The sequence below is a fragment of the Ipomoea nil genome, unplaced genomic scaffold (assembly GCF_001879475.1).
Source record: "Ipomoea nil cultivar Tokyo-kokei standard unplaced genomic scaffold, Asagao_1.1 scaffold0317, whole genome shotgun sequence".
In the NCBI taxonomy this organism is placed as follows: domain Eukaryota; kingdom Viridiplantae; phylum Streptophyta; class Magnoliopsida; order Solanales; family Convolvulaceae; genus Ipomoea; species Ipomoea nil.
The window spans coordinates 131,084-152,641 of NW_017616745.1; the positions used below are offsets into that span (position 1 = coordinate 131,084).

At 37.0% G+C, this 21,558-nt stretch overlaps 4 protein-coding genes across 6 annotated transcripts; all 4 read left to right on the forward strand.

The window, feature by feature from the left end:
* The first annotated feature begins 966 nt into the window (after positions 1-966).
* On the forward strand, positions 967-3,038 carry LOC109167492 (bZIP transcription factor 60). Its single transcript, XM_019316516.1, has 3 exons — positions 967-1,593; positions 2,027-2,250; positions 2,517-3,038. The coding sequence occupies exons 1-3, from the start codon at positions 1,136-1,138 to the stop codon at positions 2,786-2,788; spliced, it is 954 nt and encodes a 317-aa protein (XP_019172061.1). The 5' UTR covers positions 967-1,135; the 3' UTR covers positions 2,789-3,038.
* Positions 3,039-4,205: 1,167 nt separating this feature from the next.
* Positions 4,206-9,941, forward strand: LOC109167501 (pyrophosphate--fructose 6-phosphate 1-phosphotransferase subunit alpha). Its single transcript, XM_019316526.1, has 19 exons — positions 4,206-4,362; positions 5,514-5,686; positions 5,821-5,933; positions 6,056-6,130; positions 6,215-6,328; positions 6,421-6,488; positions 6,711-6,794; positions 7,230-7,283; positions 7,464-7,544; positions 7,634-7,727; positions 7,809-7,882; positions 7,985-8,095; positions 8,187-8,231; positions 8,310-8,366; positions 8,582-8,686; positions 8,770-8,886; positions 9,008-9,111; positions 9,260-9,425; positions 9,563-9,941. Exons 1-19 carry the CDS (start codon positions 4,273-4,275, stop codon positions 9,680-9,682), a joined length of 1,845 nt encoding a protein of 614 aa, XP_019172071.1. The 5' UTR covers positions 4,206-4,272; the 3' UTR covers positions 9,683-9,941.
* Positions 9,942-10,201: 260 nt separating this feature from the next.
* On the forward strand, positions 10,202-12,376 carry LOC109167510 (UDP-glycosyltransferase 74E2-like). Its single transcript, XM_019316534.1, has 3 exons — positions 10,202-10,414; positions 10,485-11,196; positions 11,455-12,376. Exons 2-3 carry the CDS (start codon positions 10,540-10,542, stop codon positions 12,187-12,189), a joined length of 1,392 nt encoding a protein of 463 aa, XP_019172079.1. The 5' UTR covers positions 10,202-10,414; positions 10,485-10,539; the 3' UTR covers positions 12,190-12,376.
* A 545-nt stretch (positions 12,377-12,921) lies between these two features.
* On the forward strand, positions 12,922-21,318 carry LOC109167517 (AT-rich interactive domain-containing protein 5). 3 transcript variants are annotated; one of them, XR_002051868.1, is made up of 15 exons: positions 12,925-13,296; positions 13,807-14,771; positions 14,957-15,105; positions 15,193-15,232; positions 15,704-15,756; positions 16,293-16,338; positions 16,860-16,952; positions 17,406-17,528; positions 17,653-17,704; positions 19,101-19,173; positions 19,776-19,842; positions 19,937-19,987; positions 20,351-20,443; positions 20,830-21,026; positions 21,092-21,112. XR_002051868.1 is itself a non-coding variant. In XM_019316540.1 (14 exons), exons 2-14 carry the CDS (start codon positions 13,809-13,811, stop codon positions 20,932-20,934), a joined length of 1,908 nt encoding a protein of 635 aa, XP_019172085.1. In that variant the 5' UTR covers positions 12,925-13,296; positions 13,807-13,808; the 3' UTR covers positions 20,935-21,318. The 3 variants fall into 3 exon arrangements, 2 of the variants coding, with proteins under 2 accessions (XP_019172091.1, XP_019172085.1); XM_019316540.1 differs by having other exon boundaries at positions 20,830-21,318; XM_019316546.1 differs by lacking the exons at positions 20,351-20,443; positions 20,830-21,026; positions 21,092-21,112 and having other exon boundaries at positions 12,922-13,296; positions 19,776-19,869; positions 19,903-19,944.
* The last annotated feature ends 240 nt before the right edge of the window (positions 21,319-21,558 follow it).

Below are 21,558 nucleotides of genomic sequence, written 5' to 3' on the forward strand. Positions count from 1 at the left end.
GAGTGGTTGCTGCTCCAACAAGGAAGGAGTGTGTGATTTTTGTTGGTGTACAATATTGAACTGATCAAGTTGTAGTGTTGAGGCTTGGTAATTCTTCCATAGAACTGAGGCAGCGACCGGTGGGCGGTGGCGCAGGCAAGGCGGTGACCGTTGCGGGCGAATTGGCGGAGGCAGAGGCGTTTGGGCTTGGGACGGACTAGCGAAGCGGCAAAGAGAGGCGCAGGAGTGAGACTGTGGCGCCTCACACTGGCGAGAGGCGATTTTTATTTTCTTTAAGGGTTATTCGCTCAAAGCGATGTCGTTTTGAGCGAATAACCCTTAAAAAACTGGCGTTGGGACCAAATCGGACGGCTAGGCAGTCGCCTAGACGCCTAACCGGCCGCCTAGGCGCCCGGTCGTTGAGGAGGCCGATTCCAGCATTCTTCGATGCAGTCGGGCGCCGCCTAGCGCCTAGGTGCTGATTAATTGGCACCTGGGCGTAATTTTTACAACATTAATCTTAACAAACAATATTATCTAAAGCGTCTATTAGAGAAATATAATTATTTTTTGAGTAATGAAATATAATTATTATTTATTAAGAATCATATTTAAAAGTGACAAAGTTAATGAACGATGACAATAAGAAACAAAAATTTTCATAGATAGATATAACATATTTTTTAGTAATATGTATTTCATTTTATACAAGACAAGATGTTAATATAAATTTGCCCATATTACTATATTAGGGAGGTTAGCGTAAATCTTAACAATTCAATAAGTGCATTCTATAATTATCTAATAATACAGGGGAACTTCTGAATTTATTTTTTTTTTTTGAAAAGGGGAACTTCTGAATTTACTTAAGCACATTCTTTTTTTTTTTTTTTGTTTTTGGTCTTGAATTCTGATTTCTGATTGGTTGGATGACGCAGTCTCTACCACTAAGGAAACAGGTCCGGTTTGCTAAGCACGGACCGGAGGGAAGTCGTAAGGAAAGTGCCTCTCCTTCACCTCGAAGAAAAGCTGTCTTCCACATCTCCATAAATTGCTCCCTCAAAAATGATTTTTCTCGAAACCCTTTTCGTTATCTATCAATTTTATCCGTACTAGCTCTGCAGTACCTGATTCTCTTGTCTCTTGTCGATGTGCGATGGTTGATAATGGCAGTATCCCAGGGGAGCAAAACATAGATTTTGATTGGAATCGTCTACTTGATGACGACAATTTCTTATTTGCAGCAGTGGACGAGGGGTTTTCGAATCTTTCGCCGGATTCATTACCTCTGTCTATCGGGGACATCGAGGAGATTTTGATGCAGGACGATGATGCTGCTCCTGACGACTTCATCTCAGAAATACTTCTCGATTCCCCAGCTCAGGCGTCGGCTCCTTCTGGGGAGGTGGTTGGGATTGCGGAATCGGATCATTCTGGAGAAGTCGTTGGGACTCCTGATACCAAAGGATCTAGCGGCTCCGAAGTCGAGGACGATGGCAAGGGAAAGGAGAGGGATACAGTGGAACGGGTTGACCAGTTTCAGCAAAAGGCGGATAACGCTGTCGAGGTCCTCGCTGATGACAATGATGATTCGATCGCAAAGAAACGCAAGCGGTATTCCTCTCCTAAAAAAATGTTGTTTATTCATTGCCAACTTTATTCTCAGAGCAATTATGTGTCTTAAACCCAAGAGTTTGCCTTGATGGCCTATTTGCTAAAATAGTTAGCCTATCAACTAATAATTAGTTTATTTGATAACTATTAGTTGTTTGACTAGGTTAATTAGCTTTTTGTAACTCCAAAATGTTAAATTCAAAAAGCTATTAATTAACTTTTTAAGAAAAGAAATTATACCAAACAGCTATAAGTTAATTTACTAAACACCTTTCTACAATCGACTAATGTTAGTTATACCCTCTAATTAACCCAATCAGCTGTTATATCAGCTAACAACTATCTCCCAAACATGGCCTATCTTTTCTTGTTAATGTTCCCATTTTGGCCATGAATGTGCTGTCATAATGATCAGTTCATTTTACTCTTTCAGACAACTAAGGAATAGGGATGCAGCGGTCCGATCACGAGAGAGGAAAAAAACGCATGTTAGGGATCTTGAGTTGAAGAGTAAATACTATGAGTCAGAATGCAGGAGGCTGGGGATAATGCTCCAGTATTGTCTTGCAGAAAATCAAACTTTGCGTTTTTCCTTGCAGAATAGCAAGGCTGTTGGTGCCTCCATGCCAATGCAGGAGTCTGCTGTGCTCCTGTTGGGTAAGCCCATCATACTTGCTTGTTCATTTTGTTTTCTTTTTCTTTTGCGTCTGTAAATTTTCAACACAGCTTTCACCTACCTATACTTATCTTAAATGCACTTGTTGTTTAGCATTTATGCTGTGATTTCCTTATACTGTTGGTCACTCTTGCTGAAACAGTTCATGTTACATTAAAAATCATTTTTTGGTGTGTTTTACTTTCACACACAGTATACATATACATATTGTTCTGCATAATGATCTAATTGAGTTTGAATTCTGCAGAATCCCTGCTGTTGGGTTCCCTGCATTGGTTCCTGGGCATCACATGCCTGTTTATTCTTTTGCCCCTGCTCCAGTCAACTCCACTGCGAGTTGTTCCCCAAGAAGGGCAAGAAAACAAAAATCAAGGAAAGGTGGGAAGTAGGACTAATAGAATTTGGGTCATCCAATCCATGATGGGCAAGAGATACAAGGCTTCAAGATCGAGGATGAAGTCCACTTCTGTTCCTGCACAAGTGCCCATTGTTTGGGTATGTGGAATGCTGGCCTGGTGATCAATCCTTCTAAGGATCCTTGTTATTGGTCGAGGATTCTTCTCAGCAGGGTTTTCTACAGTTCTATTATCCAGTTAGTGATCATTAAAAACTAAAGAGTAGTGTTGAGTTTCAGAGTTTGTATGGTGTTCTATCTTTTGATTCCCTTGTTTAACTTATCTTTTGAACCAACCCCCCTTAGTGAACTTATAACTATCTGTTGTCTTATAGCAATAAGATGTTCTTGGCCCTAAACATAGAATTCTGTTAATAAGCGTATGGTCATTTCTTCGTGTTACTGAATATGTGAAGGAAAGCACTTAACAGGAAGCACTTTGACACAGGTGCCGCAGGTATATCCATACATAAATAGGGAGAAATTCGTAGTTGTAAATTGTTGATCCAAGATGGCAAATTGGCAAGTGTTGTGGAGAGCTGGAGTAAGCAAGAAGAATATTGATTAGCTGTGCGGTAGTTATAAAGTTATCCCTTGCTTTTTGTTGCGTGAAGTGGTCACTCTCTAAATAAGACATGTCAACCCCCTCCGAATGCGACTATTAAGGCCGGGTTTGGTACAAGCTTTTAAATCAAGTGATTTTAATCGAATTAGAGTAGAAAATAAATTAATTAATTTTAAAATCTTCAATAAAAACAAACCATTAAATATAAGGTAAAAAAAGTATAGTTGTGAGACCTCAAAAGCAGTAATCGTGTGAATGAAACATAATTTTTTTATTTAAAGATTACAATTTAATTATTGTTAAAACTTTTTGATTGAGCCCGTTAACACGGAATGAATACATGAAAGTGTCGATGGAACAAACCAAAATGAAAAAAATGTAGGCAGTGTGTTAAATGGAACAAACCAAAATGAAAAGTGTCGATGGAACAAACCAAAAGGAAAAAGAAGTAGGCAGCGGTAGGTGAGAAGACACAAACGTGGTACATCCCTAGAGGGAATTTACATAGGTATCCCTGAGCATATTCTTGTTCAGATGCTAATTTCTTTTCATCTTTTTATTTATTCTACCCCAACCAAACAAATGTAAATGCATATATTCATCATTGAAAAAAGAAGTTTTAGGAATTTATCCAAAGTTAACCTGCGATTATTCAATAATTGTTCCGTCCATTTTTTATGTTCAACTAATAATGACTTGTTTAAATCCTTTATAATTCAATTTTTATATTATAAATTATTTTTCATACATTTTCCATTATTACATTTAATTCAATTCAATATTACTCAAAAAAATAATAATACGATTAAATGAGTTTAAACGAGTACCTGTTTCGTTGAGGGCAGGTTCAGAATTTCCGGACCTACCTCGTGGCAATAGTGTAATAATATAGATAATTAAGGGCAAATGCTGAAGAGATCCGGAAGCTAGTGTGGTCGTTGGTTGTATCGCCGCTTCTACCAAGATATATATAATAATATATAAGCAGAGTTTTCAAGTGATAGTCACTGTGAGTCAGAAAGCGGCGAGAAAGGTCAAGTGAAAATGGATTCGGACTTCGGACTGGCGAGAGAACTCTCTGATCTGCAAAAGCTCCGATCTCAGTATCGGCCCGAGCTTCCTCCCTGTCTTCAGGTATCTCTTATTCCTTCATATTTTCTCAGTCCTACAGTTTTTATATTCAGCCACTGGATCGTTCTCGATTTACACTGTTTTTTCTTTATCGTGGAATGAGAATTTATGTGCAACAGAGCTGTGCTTACACTATTCCATTTTTGCCTCTATATAGTACTCCGTATTATTATCGATTTAGTACATTCGTGCTTCACGCATTACCATCAGTCGATGGCTTACTTACTGATGTGTTCACATCTTACAGGACTGATTGATTTTGTCTAATCATACTTTAGCGTTATCGTGCATCTCTAATACTAGCGCCCATTAGAGTAGATCTGAGGCGTTAATGCTTGTAAATTGTTGTGTCTTTGCTTTTTTATGCAATTTATGTCTTCTCATGTTGGGATTGTCAGTGATTTGATGCCAGATTCAGTCACAGTCATGAAGTTGTCATATTGTATTCCATCTGTTATTAGGCAGTACTGGTTGATTTTCTTAGTTTAATTAACCTAGTCTGTGCTGTTTCATTTCTATTTTATTTTATTTTATTTTATTTTATTTTTTTTTTAAATTTAAAGAATGTATACCTTATTGTACAGACCACGACCTTATTTTTGGATGCTTTCATTACATTAAGAATTTCAATAATATTTTGCCACACTATTTGGTGGCTTGAGTGAATTACCTGTTTTGATTGGACAATTAACTCTACTTAACATTTCTGAGAAGTTGAGAAGAACACTGTCCTATTGGTTAGGTTTTTCAATTATCCTTCCCATGCACCCAGATGGTTTTCTTATTTGAAGTTTCTGTCATGGGGAATAATAATTCTAGAATTAATAAAGATAAGCTAGCTGAAAGGCCTACTAGGGGTTTAATGCTTAATAGAGTTGAACTGAAACAAAATACATGTAACCCTGCCCAACTAGATTATTAGGTTTAATATGTTATATGTACAACAGTTGAGCTCAAGTTTGTTGGTGTTGTTGCTATTAGACTTTTATTCTTCATTTTCATGTGTTTCCATACTCCTTTTGGTATGCTGCAAGAGTTGATGTGGGCTTTCTTTTTGACTGTCCTCTATTTCCTATTTGTTTAGTCCCTTGTTTATTTGATTGTTAATCTGATCTTATTTTGGGACAATATGTCAACTCTTGCATTTTCAATAGGGCACTACTGTCCGTGTGGAGTTTGGTGATGCAACTACTGCTGCAGATCCCTCTGGTGGACATACCATAAGTCGCTTGTTTCCTCATACTTTCGGTCAGCCTTTGGCTCATTTTCTGAGGGCAAGTGCCAAGGTCCCAGATGCTCAGATAATTACTGAGCACCCAGCAATTAGGTATCAATTTGATGATTATGTTATTCTGTCTTGGCTTCTTGGCCATTCCATTACTTAGATGGATATCATTTGTCTCTCCTCTTACTAACAGGATAATGCAATTCTAAGATTTGGTCCTTTCTTTTTCTCCACAGGGTGGGGATCGTTTTCTGTGGTAGACAATCTCCAGGAGGACATAATGCCATATGGGGTCTTTATGATGCTCTCAAAGTTCACAATCCTAATAGTACTTTGCTTGGATTTTTGGGTATGGTTTCTTTACTGTAGCTTTAAGAGTGTATGTACTTCTATTGTTGAGAATTTTGCTATATGTGCTTGTTTGTAGTTATGTATGCACATTGCTAAAGCTGATTACAATGATTCCTTCAGGTGGTTCTGAAGGTTTATTTGCCCAGAAAACACTTGAAATCACTGATGATATTCTGGCTACCTATAAAAACCAAGGTATCAATTGTGCTTTCAAGATTTAATATTTAGGTATTTTGGTGTATAGACTTGTCTACAGTTTCTCGATTTTATCCTGTAAAGGGGGCTATGATATGCTGGGAAGAACAAAGGATCAAATCAGATCAACTGAGCAAGTTAATGCTGCACTGACTGCTTGTACATCTTTGAAATTGGATGGCCTTGTTATTGTTGGAGGTATTCATGATGTGTGCTACTTCTCACGGTCATAATGATGTTTTTAATATACAACTCTTCAATTCTCTAATATGTGTTGTCACTTTCTATAGGAGTAACATCAAACACAGATGCTGCTTATCTGGCAGAAGCTTTTGCTGAAGCTAAATGCCCAACAAAAGTATGTCTTGCTTTAGGCAATTTTTTTACTAAAAATTTCCTTTGTATGTTAATATATGCACAGTTATGCATGTGTGCATGTATATACCTGTTAACTGAACTTTGTTTATGTTAATGATGACCCCATTCTGTTCTGTAGTTTCTTTGAGAGGCTGAAGCTTCATTTACTTGTCTTCTAGTTATACAAGTATCACAGCAACAATTGATTGCTACATTCATTCAGGTTGTTGGAGTTCCAGTCACATTAAATGGAGATCTAAAGAATCAGTTTGTTGAGACAAATGTTGGTTTTGATACTATATGCAAGGTATTAACCTCTATTTTTGTCAAGTTGAGAGATGATATATATGGAACCATGTTTCACAGAGATGATGATATACATCTTAATGTACTTTTGACCCTTTTCTTTGATATGTTGCATTTTGGATGTTTCCTTGGTTAGCATATTTTATCTGTTGATGACATCTGTAGAAGCATTATGGACAAATATAGGCCCTATGGGCCTCTACAAACCAAGTTGTGTACATTTTGTTTTCCTCTCATCCCCGCCCCCCCCCCCCCCCCCCCCCCCCGCCCCCCAAAAAAAAAAAAACATAAAAAAAAACATAATAAAATAAATGAAGTTTGTTTGCATGTACATTTTGTTTTCATCTTTACTCTTTTGCTCTTAGGTCATGTGGAACTAAATGACTTTTCAGGAAGAAAACAAATTAAATTTGTTTTGTGCTTTGATGTTTTTCAGGTTAATTCCCAGCTTATTAGCAATGTCTGCACAGATGCACTCTCAGCGGAGAAGGTAATGGCTGCTTATGTTTTTCTTGTTGCATTGAGTCTGGATTAAAAGCCTGGTTTTCAAAGCTTTGTCACATTTTTGAAAGACTCTGTCATGATGTCTTTCTTTTAGTAGATGGTTTATATCTTTAATCTATGTTTTGCCCATCCTCTGATTTCTAGTCGTGCTTTTTTCCCTTTGCAGTATTATTATTTCATCAGACTAATGGGCCGAAAGGCATCACATGTTGCCTTAGAATGCACTCTACAATCACACCCAAATATGGTTTGTGTTTCATTTCTCTGCAAAATTATATGCTGCCTTCTCAGTATTCTATGATTTGCAACCACAAAGTATTTTAAATTTTTTGGCAGGTGATTCTTGCTGAGGAGGTAGCTGCATCAAAGCTTACTCTTTTTGACATCACAAAACAAATTTGTGATGCAGTGCAGGCCAGGGCTGAACAAGGCATGCAGTTATTATTGTTTCGTTATTTTTTCTATTTGTGGTTTTTAGTGTCAAACTGTCTGACTTAGATTTCTTGTCCAGATAAATACCATGGTGTTATCCTATTGCCTGAGGGGCTTATTGAAAGTATTCCTGAAGTATATGCTCTGTTGAAGGTAAACCAGGATCATGAACTTGTTTGCTTGGTTATTGCATTTCTTCCCTAAACGATTAGGGAAATCCCAGGAATATTTGTATTTAATATTTTCTATTTCCAGGAAATTCATGGTTTGCTCAGACAAGGTGTTTGTGCTGATAACATTTCCTCTCAATTGTCACCATGGGCATCTGCACTTTTTGAATTTATGCCACCCTTCATCAGGAAGCAGGTAAAATGATATGGGTCTCCATAAACCAAGTTGTGTCAATTCCACTCAAACATATTATAGTGCTTACTCTTGAAATGTTGCAATGTTACAGCTCCTTTTGCATCCAGAATCTGATGACTCTGCTCAGCTATCTCAGGTAATCTAAGTTGCCTTGATGATGCTGTATGATTAACTTGTCTCATGTGATGATGGTTTTGTTTTGCTTTCTCCACAGATTGAGACAGAGAAACTTCTAGCTTTTCTTGTAGAAGAAGAAATGAATAAACGGACGGTGAGAAAGCTGTGTATTTGACTTCATCATGTGACATGCTCCGTAACATATTCTGTATTTGACTGGAAATTTTTATTTTTTCTTTCTGTTTTTGAAGTTAAGAAACTTCATCTTGGAAATTACTATTACTGTACAATTTGCTTTTAATGAAAAATTCTATTGATTAGTATTCTTTCTATTTATGTGCGTTGCTTTTTGATGTTTGGTTTCTTCAGAAAGAAGGAAAATACAAGGGGAAGAAATTCAATGCTATTTGCCATTTCTTTGGTTATCAAGCTCGGGGATCACTGCCATCGAAGTTTGATTGTGACTATGCTTATGTGAGTTTTCTTCTGGATAATGTAGTTCATTACTCTTGGTTTGATAGAATTGGACTTTTAACGAAGGTACGTTATACTTTCAGGTGCTTGGTCATGTCTGTTACCATATTTTGGCTGCTGGCTTGAATGGTTACTTGGCAACTTTAAATAACCTGAAGAATCCTGTGAATAAGTGGCGTTGTGGTGCTGCTCCAATAACTGTAAGTTTCGTGCTATATTTTCTTGGGAAATAGGAACTTTTCTCCCTAATTCTTTTCGCTTAAGTTTTGTACTTATTGCATGCATTGTTTAAGGTTTTGAAAGACCATTTTGTGACTGCAGGCTATGATGACTGTCAGGCGTTATGGTCATGGTCCTGCTGCTGATTCCTTTGGGAAGCCTGCTCTTCATCCTGCTACTGTTGATTTAAGAGGCAAAGCATATGAGTATGTCAATTTCATTTTATGATCCTGTTATTTAAAAGGGTAGAATTTTTGTGGCTGATGTGAAAGGTGTCTTCTTCTCAGAATTTCAACAAATGAAAGATTGTGTTCAATATTTGATGTGTTTTGTTATGGGTTGACTTTGTTGCAGGCTTCTGAGACAGAATGCCACAAAATTCTTGTTGGACGATGTCTACAGGAATCCTGGACCTCTTCAGTTTGATGGCCCAGGTGCTGATGCAAAGGCTTTAATCCTTTGTGTTGAGGACCAGGATTACATGGGCCGGATCAAGGAATTGCAGGAATATCTTGATAAGGTGCTGGCATTTCCTTGCTTCTTATCACCCAAGACATATAATACTACACTTGGACGTATTTGTGCAAAGTTACTTCCCCATCTCCTGTTGCTTGATGCAATTTGATTGTTAATGTGTATATGTTTTTCTTCTTCCAGGTACGCACCATTGTGAAACCAGGTTGCTCACAGGATGTGCTGAAAGCAGCTTTAAGTGCCATGGCTTCTGTAACAAATATTCTCTCAGTTATGTCAAATGGTGGTAACACAAACTTCTAAGCAAGAGCAGACTATTGGTCTATCTCAGAAATTTTGTGGCTCTATTGCTGCTAGACTGCACCTTTGTTGGATATCAATTTAGGTGCAAAACAATTAGGTTATGGTGTGGAACGTATCTTTAGTTTTAGTTACTGTCTTTTGACCCCTGTAATTTTGAGTTGCGAAGTAATTTCATGAATTGTTACTGCGGGATGAGGAAGGATTCTTATTTTTCTGCTTTAATAAGAGAACTTTTTACTTCTTTATTTTTTGGTTAAAATAATTGGGATGCCCTTGATTTGTAAAGAGTTGTTTTGTTGCTCTTCTATACCACCAAACTTGTATAGCCAGATTGCGGTGCATTAATTAATTGAACACTGCTGTTAATGGTTGTTGAAATCTAGGACCCTTCACTCCAGGAGTTGAAGAAGTGTACAGTGTTAGCTATGAAGTTAATTTCTGGAATATTCTCAGCTAGGAGCAGATCCTGTGATTCAGCTTTAGCCATTTTAAGGTTGATCTATGTTGGTTTGTTTTTCTTTCTCAATGTATTTGCAAATATATTTCCTGTGAGTGACGAACTATCTTACGTATGTGGTGCAATATAGAATTCTTCGTAGCTGGTACCCAAGGCTTTGCCACAGCCATTTGAAAAGTCAGAAAGCGTCTAGAAGAAAGCTTGGGGATATGAGTATTTGTCAATACAATAGTACCAGATATTGACATTTGGATAGAATATTGCAATTTTTAAAGGTAAAATAAATTATTCTTATATAATCTTTGGTTGTTCCGTCAAAATAATGGATACGTCCAAAAAATGCAGGCTCTTGTAAACCTATGTCTTGGAAATTTTCAACTCAGACAGGATAGATTGAGCCATGGAAGAAGAGAGAGGTTGTAGAGCTAATGTTCATGTTGTGGTGCTTGCATATCATGGACAAGGCCACATAAACCCTATGGTCCAATTCTCTAAACGGCTAGCCTCCAAGGGAATCAAAATTACTGTGGCTACCACACTCTCCAACACCAAGGCCCTGCAAGCTGTTTTTGGTTCTGGCTCTCTTCGATTCCTATCTGTGTATGATGATTGCACTGAAGGTGGGGTTGCTGGACTGGGAGGATTTAAAGGATTCCTTGATCGATTTCAAGTAAGTGGCTCTAAAAACCTCAGCAACTTCATTGCACAGCAGGATAGAAGTGAATATCCGGTAAAGTGCCTTGTATATGATGCTAACATTCCATGGGCTTCAGACATAGCATCCCATTTCAAAATCGCTAGTGCAGCATTTTTCACTCAATCTTGTGCTGCGGCTGCCAGCTACTATCCTATGTATTGTGAGGTATCTGGAACGCCTTTGCCAGAATATGCTTTTCCACTGATTGGATTGCCAAAACTTGGAATTCCACACGTGCCATCCCTCGGTCCTATTGATGGTCGTTATCCCCCAATAATCATGCACTTACTAAGACAGTTTGACAACATTCACAAGGCTAATTGGGTCCTGATGAACTCCTTTGATAAGCTGGAAGAAGAGGTGAGGTAAACTATTTGTATGTATACAAAGTATATAGAGGAACTATATGTGCCTGGAGATATTTGATTGATCTTAAGTTCCGTTTTCCTTAATCATGCTAAACAATGACTATCATTTTCCCATTTTCCTTGGGTAAATTACACTATTGCAGTGCTAGTATATTCAATTGCTGATTCTGATTGCTCATATTCTCAATTCAATATGCATGCATTCATTCATTATTGAGAATAGAGAAAATGGATTTGCTTCCATGAGCAGGTTGTTGAGTGGATGGCTAAGCTTTGGCCTGTAAAACCTATAGGACCTACTGTGCCATCTTTTCACCTGGACAAACGAGTGGAAAATGACGACGACTATGGCTTCCATACTTATAAGCTAGATTCTCGTGCATGCATGGAGTGGCTTAGCAACAAGAAGCCAGGTTCAGTTGTTTATGTGTCATTTGGAAGTGTTGCATTGCTAAGTGCAGAACAAATGTCAGAAATAGCTGCTTCTCTCAAACAGAGTTGCGCCAACTTCCTATGGGTTGTGAAACCTACCGAACAAAGTAAGATACCCCATAATTTTATCGAGGAAACATCAAGTAAGGGATTCATAGCAAGTTGGTGCCCCCAACTAGAGGTTTTAGCTCATGATGCAGTGGGATGCTTTGTGTCTCATTGTGGTTGGAACTCAACTTTGGAAGCCATATGCTTTGGGGTGCCCATAGTGGGAATGCCCCAATTTTTAGACCAAATGATTAATACACATTTGGTAGAAAAAGTTTGGAAGGTGGGAATGGGTGCTGTAGCAGATGACAAGGGGTTCACTCGGAGTGAAGAAATAAGTAAATGCATTCAACAAGTTTTGGAAGGGGAAATGAGTAAAGAGATTAAGAAGAATGCTCTCCGTTGGAAGGAGTTGGCTAAGGAAGCAATAGATGAAGGAGGGAGCTCAGACAAACACATTAATGAAATAGTGTCATACTTAATCCAACATGAAGCCTCCAACTAGACTTCAGCAATGCCACACCGCTCTTGCTCTTCTTTAAGCCCAACACACCCGTATTTATAGCAATGTTGTCATCATATATAGTTTTAAAAGTGTTATTTTTTAAATTATAATTATAATTATAATATGAATGTAGTACGGTTTTATCAATACTTTATTCACAATATATTGCTCATTGTATTGTGTTCAATTATTTTTATTCACATGTTTTCCTCCATGACTAGTCCTTTATATTTAATTATGTTATATGGAAACCTAATCTTTGAATAATTTTGTTTTACCCTATAAGAATATTATCTATAAATCAATTAAGGTTGAAATAATATTAAATATATACATATCATAAATTATTTGAGTTTAATAACACATAGTAAAGTTCATTCTTAATTTGTTTATCTTACATTATTTTGCGTATCTCATATAATAATAATGGTTATAAAAATCGAGGATGTACACTAAATAAACATTGTTTATGTGTGCATGATAGATTTGACCAATAAGAAGTTTTGACAAAAATTAAAACTCCTGACATTTTGATAATTACAAAGTTACAAATTCGACTCCCAACAAAAGTGATCTATTGGTTTATCTTAGTGTAGTCCTGGTTACTTAACTGGTTCCTTAAAAAACCACGGTGCAAAGACCAGAGTGTCCTCAAAATATCATCAATATGGAGTAGAAAGCCAAAAATCAGGGTTAAAGTAGACATTCCTTGGGGCAGTGGAGTCCGTCGAGGGTCCAAGGCGTTTTATCGGTAGAGCCAAAGGTGTTGTTTTGAACAAGGGAAAGCGCAGCGGTAGCAGCCGAGAGAGGCTTGCCTCTGTTTCTCTCTTCTGTTCCGGTGTTGTCGTCTTCATCCATCCAAACTACTCCTAACCCATTACCATGCGTTTTCCTTTTTAGTCCCTCCCCCCAAATTTTTTTCTTCTTTTTTTTTTTAACATTTTTTTTTCGCACACCGATTTTCTTCTCTGCCGTTCATACACCCACAATTACTTCTACTCCGACTCTCAAACCTGAAAATACAAATCAAAAAAAAAAAAAAAAACCCTACACGCCATTGCAGCTCTCCCCCCAACTGATCCAAGCTTTGCTCGACACTCTGGCAAGGTATCTCCTTCTGTTCTTTTTTGCATGTGTGTTTTATGTCCACATTTGTTTTCATAAATATCTACTGTTTTTCGCTCCGAGTGGTAAGCCGGAGATATGTTTTCTTTCCAAATTCCAATGTTCAATGAGACTCGCAGTGTTGTTGCGCTTAAACGCTCAAGAGTTAAAACAGAAAAACGAAAAACAAAAAACAAAACACCAGATTGCTTCGTGTTCGTTCTTCCACCGACCACCGTGTGGAACTAGGGTTTCGTTTTCTCAAGATACATTCTCAGTTGTTATTTTGTTATGATTTTTTCTTTATTCGCCCCAACTTGGGTGTTTTTTGTTTTGTTGGGTCCACGTGTACAAAACTCTTTTCCTTCGCTTGACCTGCATGATCTGGCAGCCTTTTGCATTATTCTGACTTTTATGCGGATATTCATTTCCTGTCCATATATAAACGTTTATGTTTGTTCATATAAATTCTTCATACATGATACATGTAATGTACCCACTGTATGAAAATAGGTATGGGAATGGGTAACAATGATGTAAAAATAGAAGACACTGAAATGCAGTCACAGGGTGTTGGAAAAAACGAGCAGGGGCTGGATAAGAAACAAGTTGATGCTGATTTGAAACCTGAGGGAGCAGAATTGCCTCCCTCAGCTTCTGTGGACGAACCAAAATCCAGTGGTTTAGAGCAGCAGCATAATGAAATAATTACAGAGGCAGAGGACAAAAAGAATGAACAAGATGGCACCACTGGGGACAGTGATGAAAGTAAGGCAGAGAATGAGGAAGGAGACCAATGCAAGGCTAATGTTGAGGGTCAAAGAGAGGCTGGAGATGAGACAGAGCAGAACACTGCAAAGACTGAGATAGAGGACAATTGCTATTCAATGAATGAGGCAGATGACAAGAGCAATGCAGCAAATGAGGTAAAGGATCAAACGAATGCAGCCACAGATGACCAAAGTAAACCAAGAGATGACTCAGGGGACCAAAACATTGCTGAAAGTGACTCAAAGGATGTTATAATGGGTGAAAAAGAAGAGCCACATTTAACTGAAAATGGAGAGGACAAAATTCTCACTCGTGAGGCCTTGGAGGACAAAGAACCAAATGATGATGCTGCAAAGGGAGAAACCCTTAGGGAAAATGCCCAACTGCCCGATGAACCACTCACAAATCAGGCACCTGAGGACACGAAAGGAGGAATTAGAGGTTTGGCTCATGATGGTGAGAATGACATTCCCCAAAATGGAAATGAGATGATGATTGAAGAAAAGAAGGAACCTGAGGACAAAACTACTTCTGCTAGTGTTAATGATGCTAGTCTGGGTGAAGCTTCAGAAACCAAAAAGAAAGTTAATTACATTCCTGTAAATTTGCAAGAACCTGTAACTCCACAAACACTGGTGAAATGTTCAGCAGGAAAATCTGGACAAATTAGTGGGGAAACCTGCAAGAATAAGTTTGGTTATGTCAAGGTATGTATAGCAGTATCTGATTAGTGGGGTAAGTTTGGTAATTCTGGGGAATTTTTTTTTCCTTTTGGGGGGGGGGGGGGGGGGGTTAGAAAATGTCTTGGAAGCTTACATTATATATCCATGTGGATGTTAAACGTAAACTACCCTGGGTTTTCATGTTACTATTTTATTACTCTAATTTTTAGATGGATGATGATGCTGATGATGATGACGAGGACGATGGAACTCCAGAAGATCAAGCAGCCTTTATGAGAGAAATTGAAAATTTTTATCGGGAGAGATCACTGGATTTTAAACCACCTAGGTTTTATGGGCAGCCACTGAATTGCCTGAAGTAAGTACCTCTGTGATTGTGCATATTTCTTCATCTGTTTAAAATAATTTAATGATCTATTTATTCATTTTTGTTCCTGGATTCTAGGTTATGGAAAGCTGTAATCAGGCTGGGTGGCTATGATCGGGTAAGAATGTATCTCATCTTGAGGTGCTTGGCTTTGGATAATCTCTGCAATGAGCATTGGGTTTATTCTTCTAGTAAACTGGGCTATCTTACCAGGAATTATGCCTATATTTGTGAATCCTTATTTCACTTTCTTACAAGACTACTAGTAGTACTAATAAAAGCAATAACTAAGAAGTGCTTCACTAAGCTACGTGGACATGGCTATTTTTCATATTATGCATAGCAAACCTTAAAGTGTTCTTCTCTTGGGTGACTTCCCCAGAAGGGTTTTATTGGCTGGCACATGGTTATAATCTTGTAACTTTTCTGTTTTGATGCCTTGATTCTTGATATTCAACTGGCTTGAACTTGCTTATGTGTTCTGTTTTGTTGCATGATTGACCTAATTTGTTGAAAGAAGAACTCAAACTTGTGTAAAGTTTTCTTTGAGATGCTATAAAGTTAAGCTGCTGTGTCTGGGTTTTGATAGGTGACTGGATCGAAGTTGTGGCGGCAAGTGGGTGAGTCTTTCAACCCCCCCAAGTAAGTACCATTGAGAACTTCAGAGGGAGGCCTCTTAGACCTAGGGTCAGGAGTTCAAACCCCATTCTTTTCTGTTGTACTGAACACCAAGTAGCAATTGAAACCTTTTCATATTCATTTGTGTAACCAAATTCTGTGTTGGCTCATTAAATTGTAGAACCTCTTCATGGTCTGGGCTGGAAGCCCAGAATAAATAAAACAGAGGATTCCCATCCAATTTTTAATGTTGCCATCATATGTTTGAAAAACAACAAATTCAATTTAGTTTAAAGTGGTGGAATGGTTGTGAACCATACACTATTCTTATCATTTGTAAGGCTTAAAGTCGTCAAACTTTAGTGTTTTTCTTTGTAGAAGAATTTGGAGTATCATATTTCCAATATATATTTTAATACTAGTGATTGAAAGAGCTTAGAATCTTAGCTTGCTAGTTTATTCAGAATTAACCAATGGTTTAAAGTTTAGCTTTCTATTTTTTAGTTTTTTGTTCTTGTTGCATCTTCAAATTTAATGATATCATAATTTTTGTCAAACAGGACTTGCACAACAGTTTCGTGGACATTTCGCATTTTCTATGAGAAGGTAATATGATCAACTTTACTTACCCCTGGAATTCTTAGTGTTTTTTTTTTTTTTTTTTTGCAAAGGAAAAACTTCATCTACAAGCATGAATATTGATACAAGTATTCATTCTAATATAAATCTTCAGTTTTGAATATGCAATTGGTTTGTTGAAACATGATGAATTGGTGAACTACATAAATAGTAACAGTAGCAGCCAATGTATTTAGTTTGTATCTTTATGTTAATTTCCTTAACCTTTACATTCTTTACCTTCAATGATTTGATTCATATTTTCTACTTGCATCTGATAACATAAGTCTAGAAATATGAATAAATGAATTTCATGATCACATTTTGAATCTTTTATTCCACATTCAACGTATCCATTTTGTTTCTTACTCCGGGCATTTGTGGGAAAATCAAATTAGATATTAGAATTGGTGATTTAAATTATTCACATAATGATGTATTAGTTATTTGTATTTTTTATTCATATAGTTTCAATACATTCAGTCATCTTATCTTCCCTCTCAATTTAGGCACTTCTAGAATATGAACGACATAAGATACAAACTGGTGAGCTTCAACTCTCAATTGGTTCTCTCCCTGATCCTTCAGGTGTTGACAATGAGGTAAGCTTGTTCTGACATTTGTTAGCACTGTATTTGGACAATTTCATCAATTGTTGGCTAGGGAGAGCTATGGATATGCTATGTTCAAAGTTTTTTCACTAATTTGAGTTTTTCCCCTGTATCATGAGGAAAACTTCTCTACTTTGAGATGTTCAATAGGAGCAAAAAATTACTGTGTTTCACCACTATAAACTTGTTTATGGATGTTGGAAATGAGAGATATATTGCAAAAATTAATTCAGATGAGAAAAATAATCCAGTAAACCTTGGAATGACTGCATGAGAATGTATGCACTGTATTATTCATTTATGCCTTTAGTAATGACCAGCTTCACTTTGTTGACATTTTAATAATTTTTCTTGAAAGAAGTTCTTTTATGCCCCCCACCCTTTATCTGCATAAACCTTCTAAACAATTGATCTGCAAATTTACCTTCTTTTGCAAATATTCAGGGAAATGGCCATCAAGCTTCTGGATCAGGCAGAGCGCGAAGAGATGCTGCTGCCCGTGCTATGCAAGGATGGCATGAGCAACGCCTTCTTCGTTATGGTGAGGTTGGTGAGCCAATTATAAAGGTATGGCGAATTCTATCCAGAAGGGGGCCTAGAATTCTTTCTTTAATTATTATGATTGTTTTAAAATTTTATTAAATTCTATCCATGTTTGATAACGTTTTACCAATTTATCATTACGTAATAGGACAAGAACCTAAACAGTATGGCAAAACGTGAAAAGAATCTCAAAAGTATAGGTAAGCTTCTTTCTGGTTAATTATTTTGACAGTCATGGCCTTCTTTTGTTCTATGAAATGTTGATCTGTTCTTGTTAAATGTGTTTTTAGCTTTATGTTCAGTTAATCAATGCTTTGAGAGTCCTGCAAATTTACAAACTCGTTTGCCTATGCTTTTTTAACTCCCAGAAGATCCTGAGCACTTAAGGAATAAGAAGATTGTTACTGGTCTTAGTGAGACAATTCTAAATTACTTGAGCTTCTTTGTGATTAATTTTTTTAGGGTTTTGCTTTTCTTTTGTTTTATGAAATGTCAGATTTTCCTTGTTAAGATGCTTTTAGCTTCAAGTTCAAGCTTTTAGACTTCTATTACTAACTCTTGTAGAATGAGAATGGAGATTGATGGTACTTCAGCATCTTTTTATTCCTAGTTCAACTGCACAGTGGGATTAATCAGAGTTGTAACTTGTAACTCTATGATGTTCTTAGAATTGTGAAAAAAAGTGGTAACACAGAACTTTTTCTCGACTTTGAAATTTTATACTTCCTCAGTTATTCACAATGGTCACTGGCTCAAGGTTTTAGAATTTTTTTTTTTTTTTTTTTTTTAATATCTAGTAAATTAAATACCTAAACTTCTGTTGCCATTGATGCCATGTCACTTTAAAGTGAAATAATGTGAAGTAGCAAGTAGAGTTGTAAATTAGTAACTTCTTTCTAGTTGCCTATCTTGTTGACACAAAATAGGGAGGGTATTAGCTAAAAAGTTGAGCCTGTTGGCTTTTTGTTGTTGTTGTTGTTGTAACATTCAAAGGGTAACGAGTAATTTAGAAATATTTCCATTAAAGGAGTGAGATGACCTTATGGGACAGACAAAAATTGAAAGTAAGACTAGTACCAGAGATAGGAATAGTATCTATCTTCTACATTCTACAATTTGCTTTAATTTTTTTTTTTTTTTTAAATGAAGGTTGGGCTTAGGGTAGCCACCAAATGCTCACTCAGTGGCCATTAGGTTGTGTGTTCTCGATTATGGAAAGAATTTATCTAAAACAAAGGCAAGGATATATGAAATATTCTCTCTGCTGCAGGGATGTGGAAGCCTAAAGCTTTAGGTTTCACCTTTTTCAAATGTTGTGCATGGTATATCTGATTTGTAAATAAGGAGTTGAGAAAAAGATAGCCCAAGATGGTGAAACTGTGAGAAGAATGTCTTGTCGCTCTTTGTGTTTCTATTAGGAGTCCCATTTTGTGTTGAAGTAAAGCACTATATATATACAAGATTTCATGAATTAGTATAGTTGCCCAATAAATGTCCTAATTGGTTACCTAATGTATGGTTACACTCAATGTGATCTTTTCCCATTCTCTTGAGAAACCAATATACATTTGAATTGAGCTTTTGGTATAAATGCAGGTTCTCTTAAGCAGAAGAGGCCTAACGAAGTTGAACTCCCTGTGAAAGCAGCACGAACTGAAATGTCTAGGCAGTTAAGTTTATAGTATCTGGTCTGTTTTGTTTATTTTTCTTTGCCCGAGTTTGGTGTATGGATCAAGCACAGCATGTTTTATGTATTCACTGTAATTGTGATGCTCCATAAGTTCATGCCTGCTTTCATCTCAAATGCATGCAGTATACCTTTGGTTATTTGCTAGTTATGACTATTTGAAATTTGTACATTGTAAGCAAAATGTAACTCTTTATTTACAGTTGTGCTCATTCTTAGTAATAATCCTTGCAACCAGTTAGATTTTTATGAATTTGTCTGCAGCAAAACAAAAAGTGATGAAAATAGGTCTGCCAACTAACCAAGCTCACTCAAGTGTTTGAGCTCCTTGACTTGGCTTTAAATCAATGATAGCTTGTGTTTTGTGTAGATTTAAAGACAAAAGTTTATCACAAATCACTGTTTCAGTTCAAAAGCATGATTGTTTCCCTCTTATATGTATGCTGGGGATTATTACTGATCAGTGGTTGTCCTTGTAAATTACATTCCTATGTCAAATCTTCTAATGCGTCCAACTTGATGAAAGCCATTGCACTATTGTTGTGATTTTGATGCAAAATTACCTTTTGTTTTTATTGTCACAGATTGGTTACTACAGTTGTTGATGTTGGACCACCTGCTGATTGGGTGAAAATCAATGTGCGGGAAACAGTAAGTTCCTGTTTGGCAGAACATAAAGTGAATATGTAGTCTCTCTTTTTCTTTCCCTAGGAAGGTCTAACTGTAATTGACATCTAATGAACAGAAAGATTGTTTCGAGGTCTATGCCCTAGTTCCAGGCCTGCTACGTGAGGAGGTTTGTACCCGTGCACTTCGCTTCACTTCACAACCATTTATATGTTTGCATCACTTCAGATTTATTTTTATTGTCTGCTTCAATGTTTTTTCCTATTCACTCGATTCATTAGTAAGCAAACCAATTGGTTCATTATTTAGTATTTCCTTTCCATTTTCTCCCTTTATTTCATTAACTGGGACATCTCAATGGATCTGAATGTGAATTGGATTTGTGCGGGAGGGTATATAGTTGTGATTAGTCTCTGGTGACACCCTAACTACTGCTCTGTACATGTACATCTATCACTTTCGTATTCATATAGATAGAAATACATTTCTTGGCCATCACAGAGCATTCATTCCCATGACTTGATTGTCCTAGGTGCGTGTTCAATCTGATCCAGCTGGACGGCTTGTTATAACTGGTCAGCCTGAGCAGCTTGACAATCCTTGGGGAATTACTGCTTTCAAGAAGGTGCAACATTATTTTTACCTTTGGACTTCAATGTTGGCTTGTTTTGCTCTTATACCATATTATTTGATCTACAAGATGATTGCTATGATAAGGTTTGATACATAAAAGGTATTAAACTAGAAAAGGTTTTAACCAATAGCCACCCACATAAACTGTCAGGGGATTGAGGTTTCTGACCTCCAAAGTTGATAAAGTAGTTGGCAATTGCTTGTTGTTGGGGTGTTTATTGTACTGAATCAGTTACTAGAGTTAAAAAATCATTTCTTACCTCAGTTTTGTCACAAATGTTAAATATAGAAGTCAATCTTGGCACCAAAACTGAAATTATGTTTTTTGACAATGGTTAAGATTTTAGAGAAAATGTGACAGATTTATTTGGATTGCAGGTAGTAAGCTTACCTGCTAGAATTGATCCTCTTCAGACTTCTGCTGTTGTAAGCCTGCATGGACGTCTCTTTGTACGAGTCCCATTTGAGCAGTCAAATATGTGAGGCCAATATAGCTGCTGAATCTGACAAAGCATAATGAGTTTGTGGATGTTGACTAGCATGTATGAACAATCTAAAGGTATTGAGTATCGGAAGTATTTATGAATTTGTTCAGAGATTAGATGTTAATGTGGTCTGGATAAAAACTAGAAGTTAGTAGCTAGCTAGATGGTAGGAAGGGTTACAAATGATTTGGGAGCAGATGGAAGGTCTGCTTGGGTGTAGTAGGATTTTTGATGTGTTGTGATGTTAAAAGTAGCGGAGGAGTTTGTTCATTTGCACAGTATAGCTTTTAGGAACGCTTGCTTAATTTGTAGGCAGGGACAGGGAAAATACAAATGCAATGCATTGTGTTGCCGTATACTGAGCTTATTAATTTCATTTCATTAATGGCAGCTTCCATAGTGAGTTTTGAGTGCAGAGGTTTACAGAAAACGGATTACCCTTTGTTGTTTTAGGATTCCATTCCATTTGGCCCAAAAATGTTGGTTGGTTTAGATGAAGGGAAAATGGTCAAAATAGGCCTACGTGAAAACTCAAAGGTCCTTAAACTTATGAATTCATGATTTAGTGTATCCCACCACCCATTTAGCCAAGTTAACTTTCTGGTAACCTCCAATAAAATCT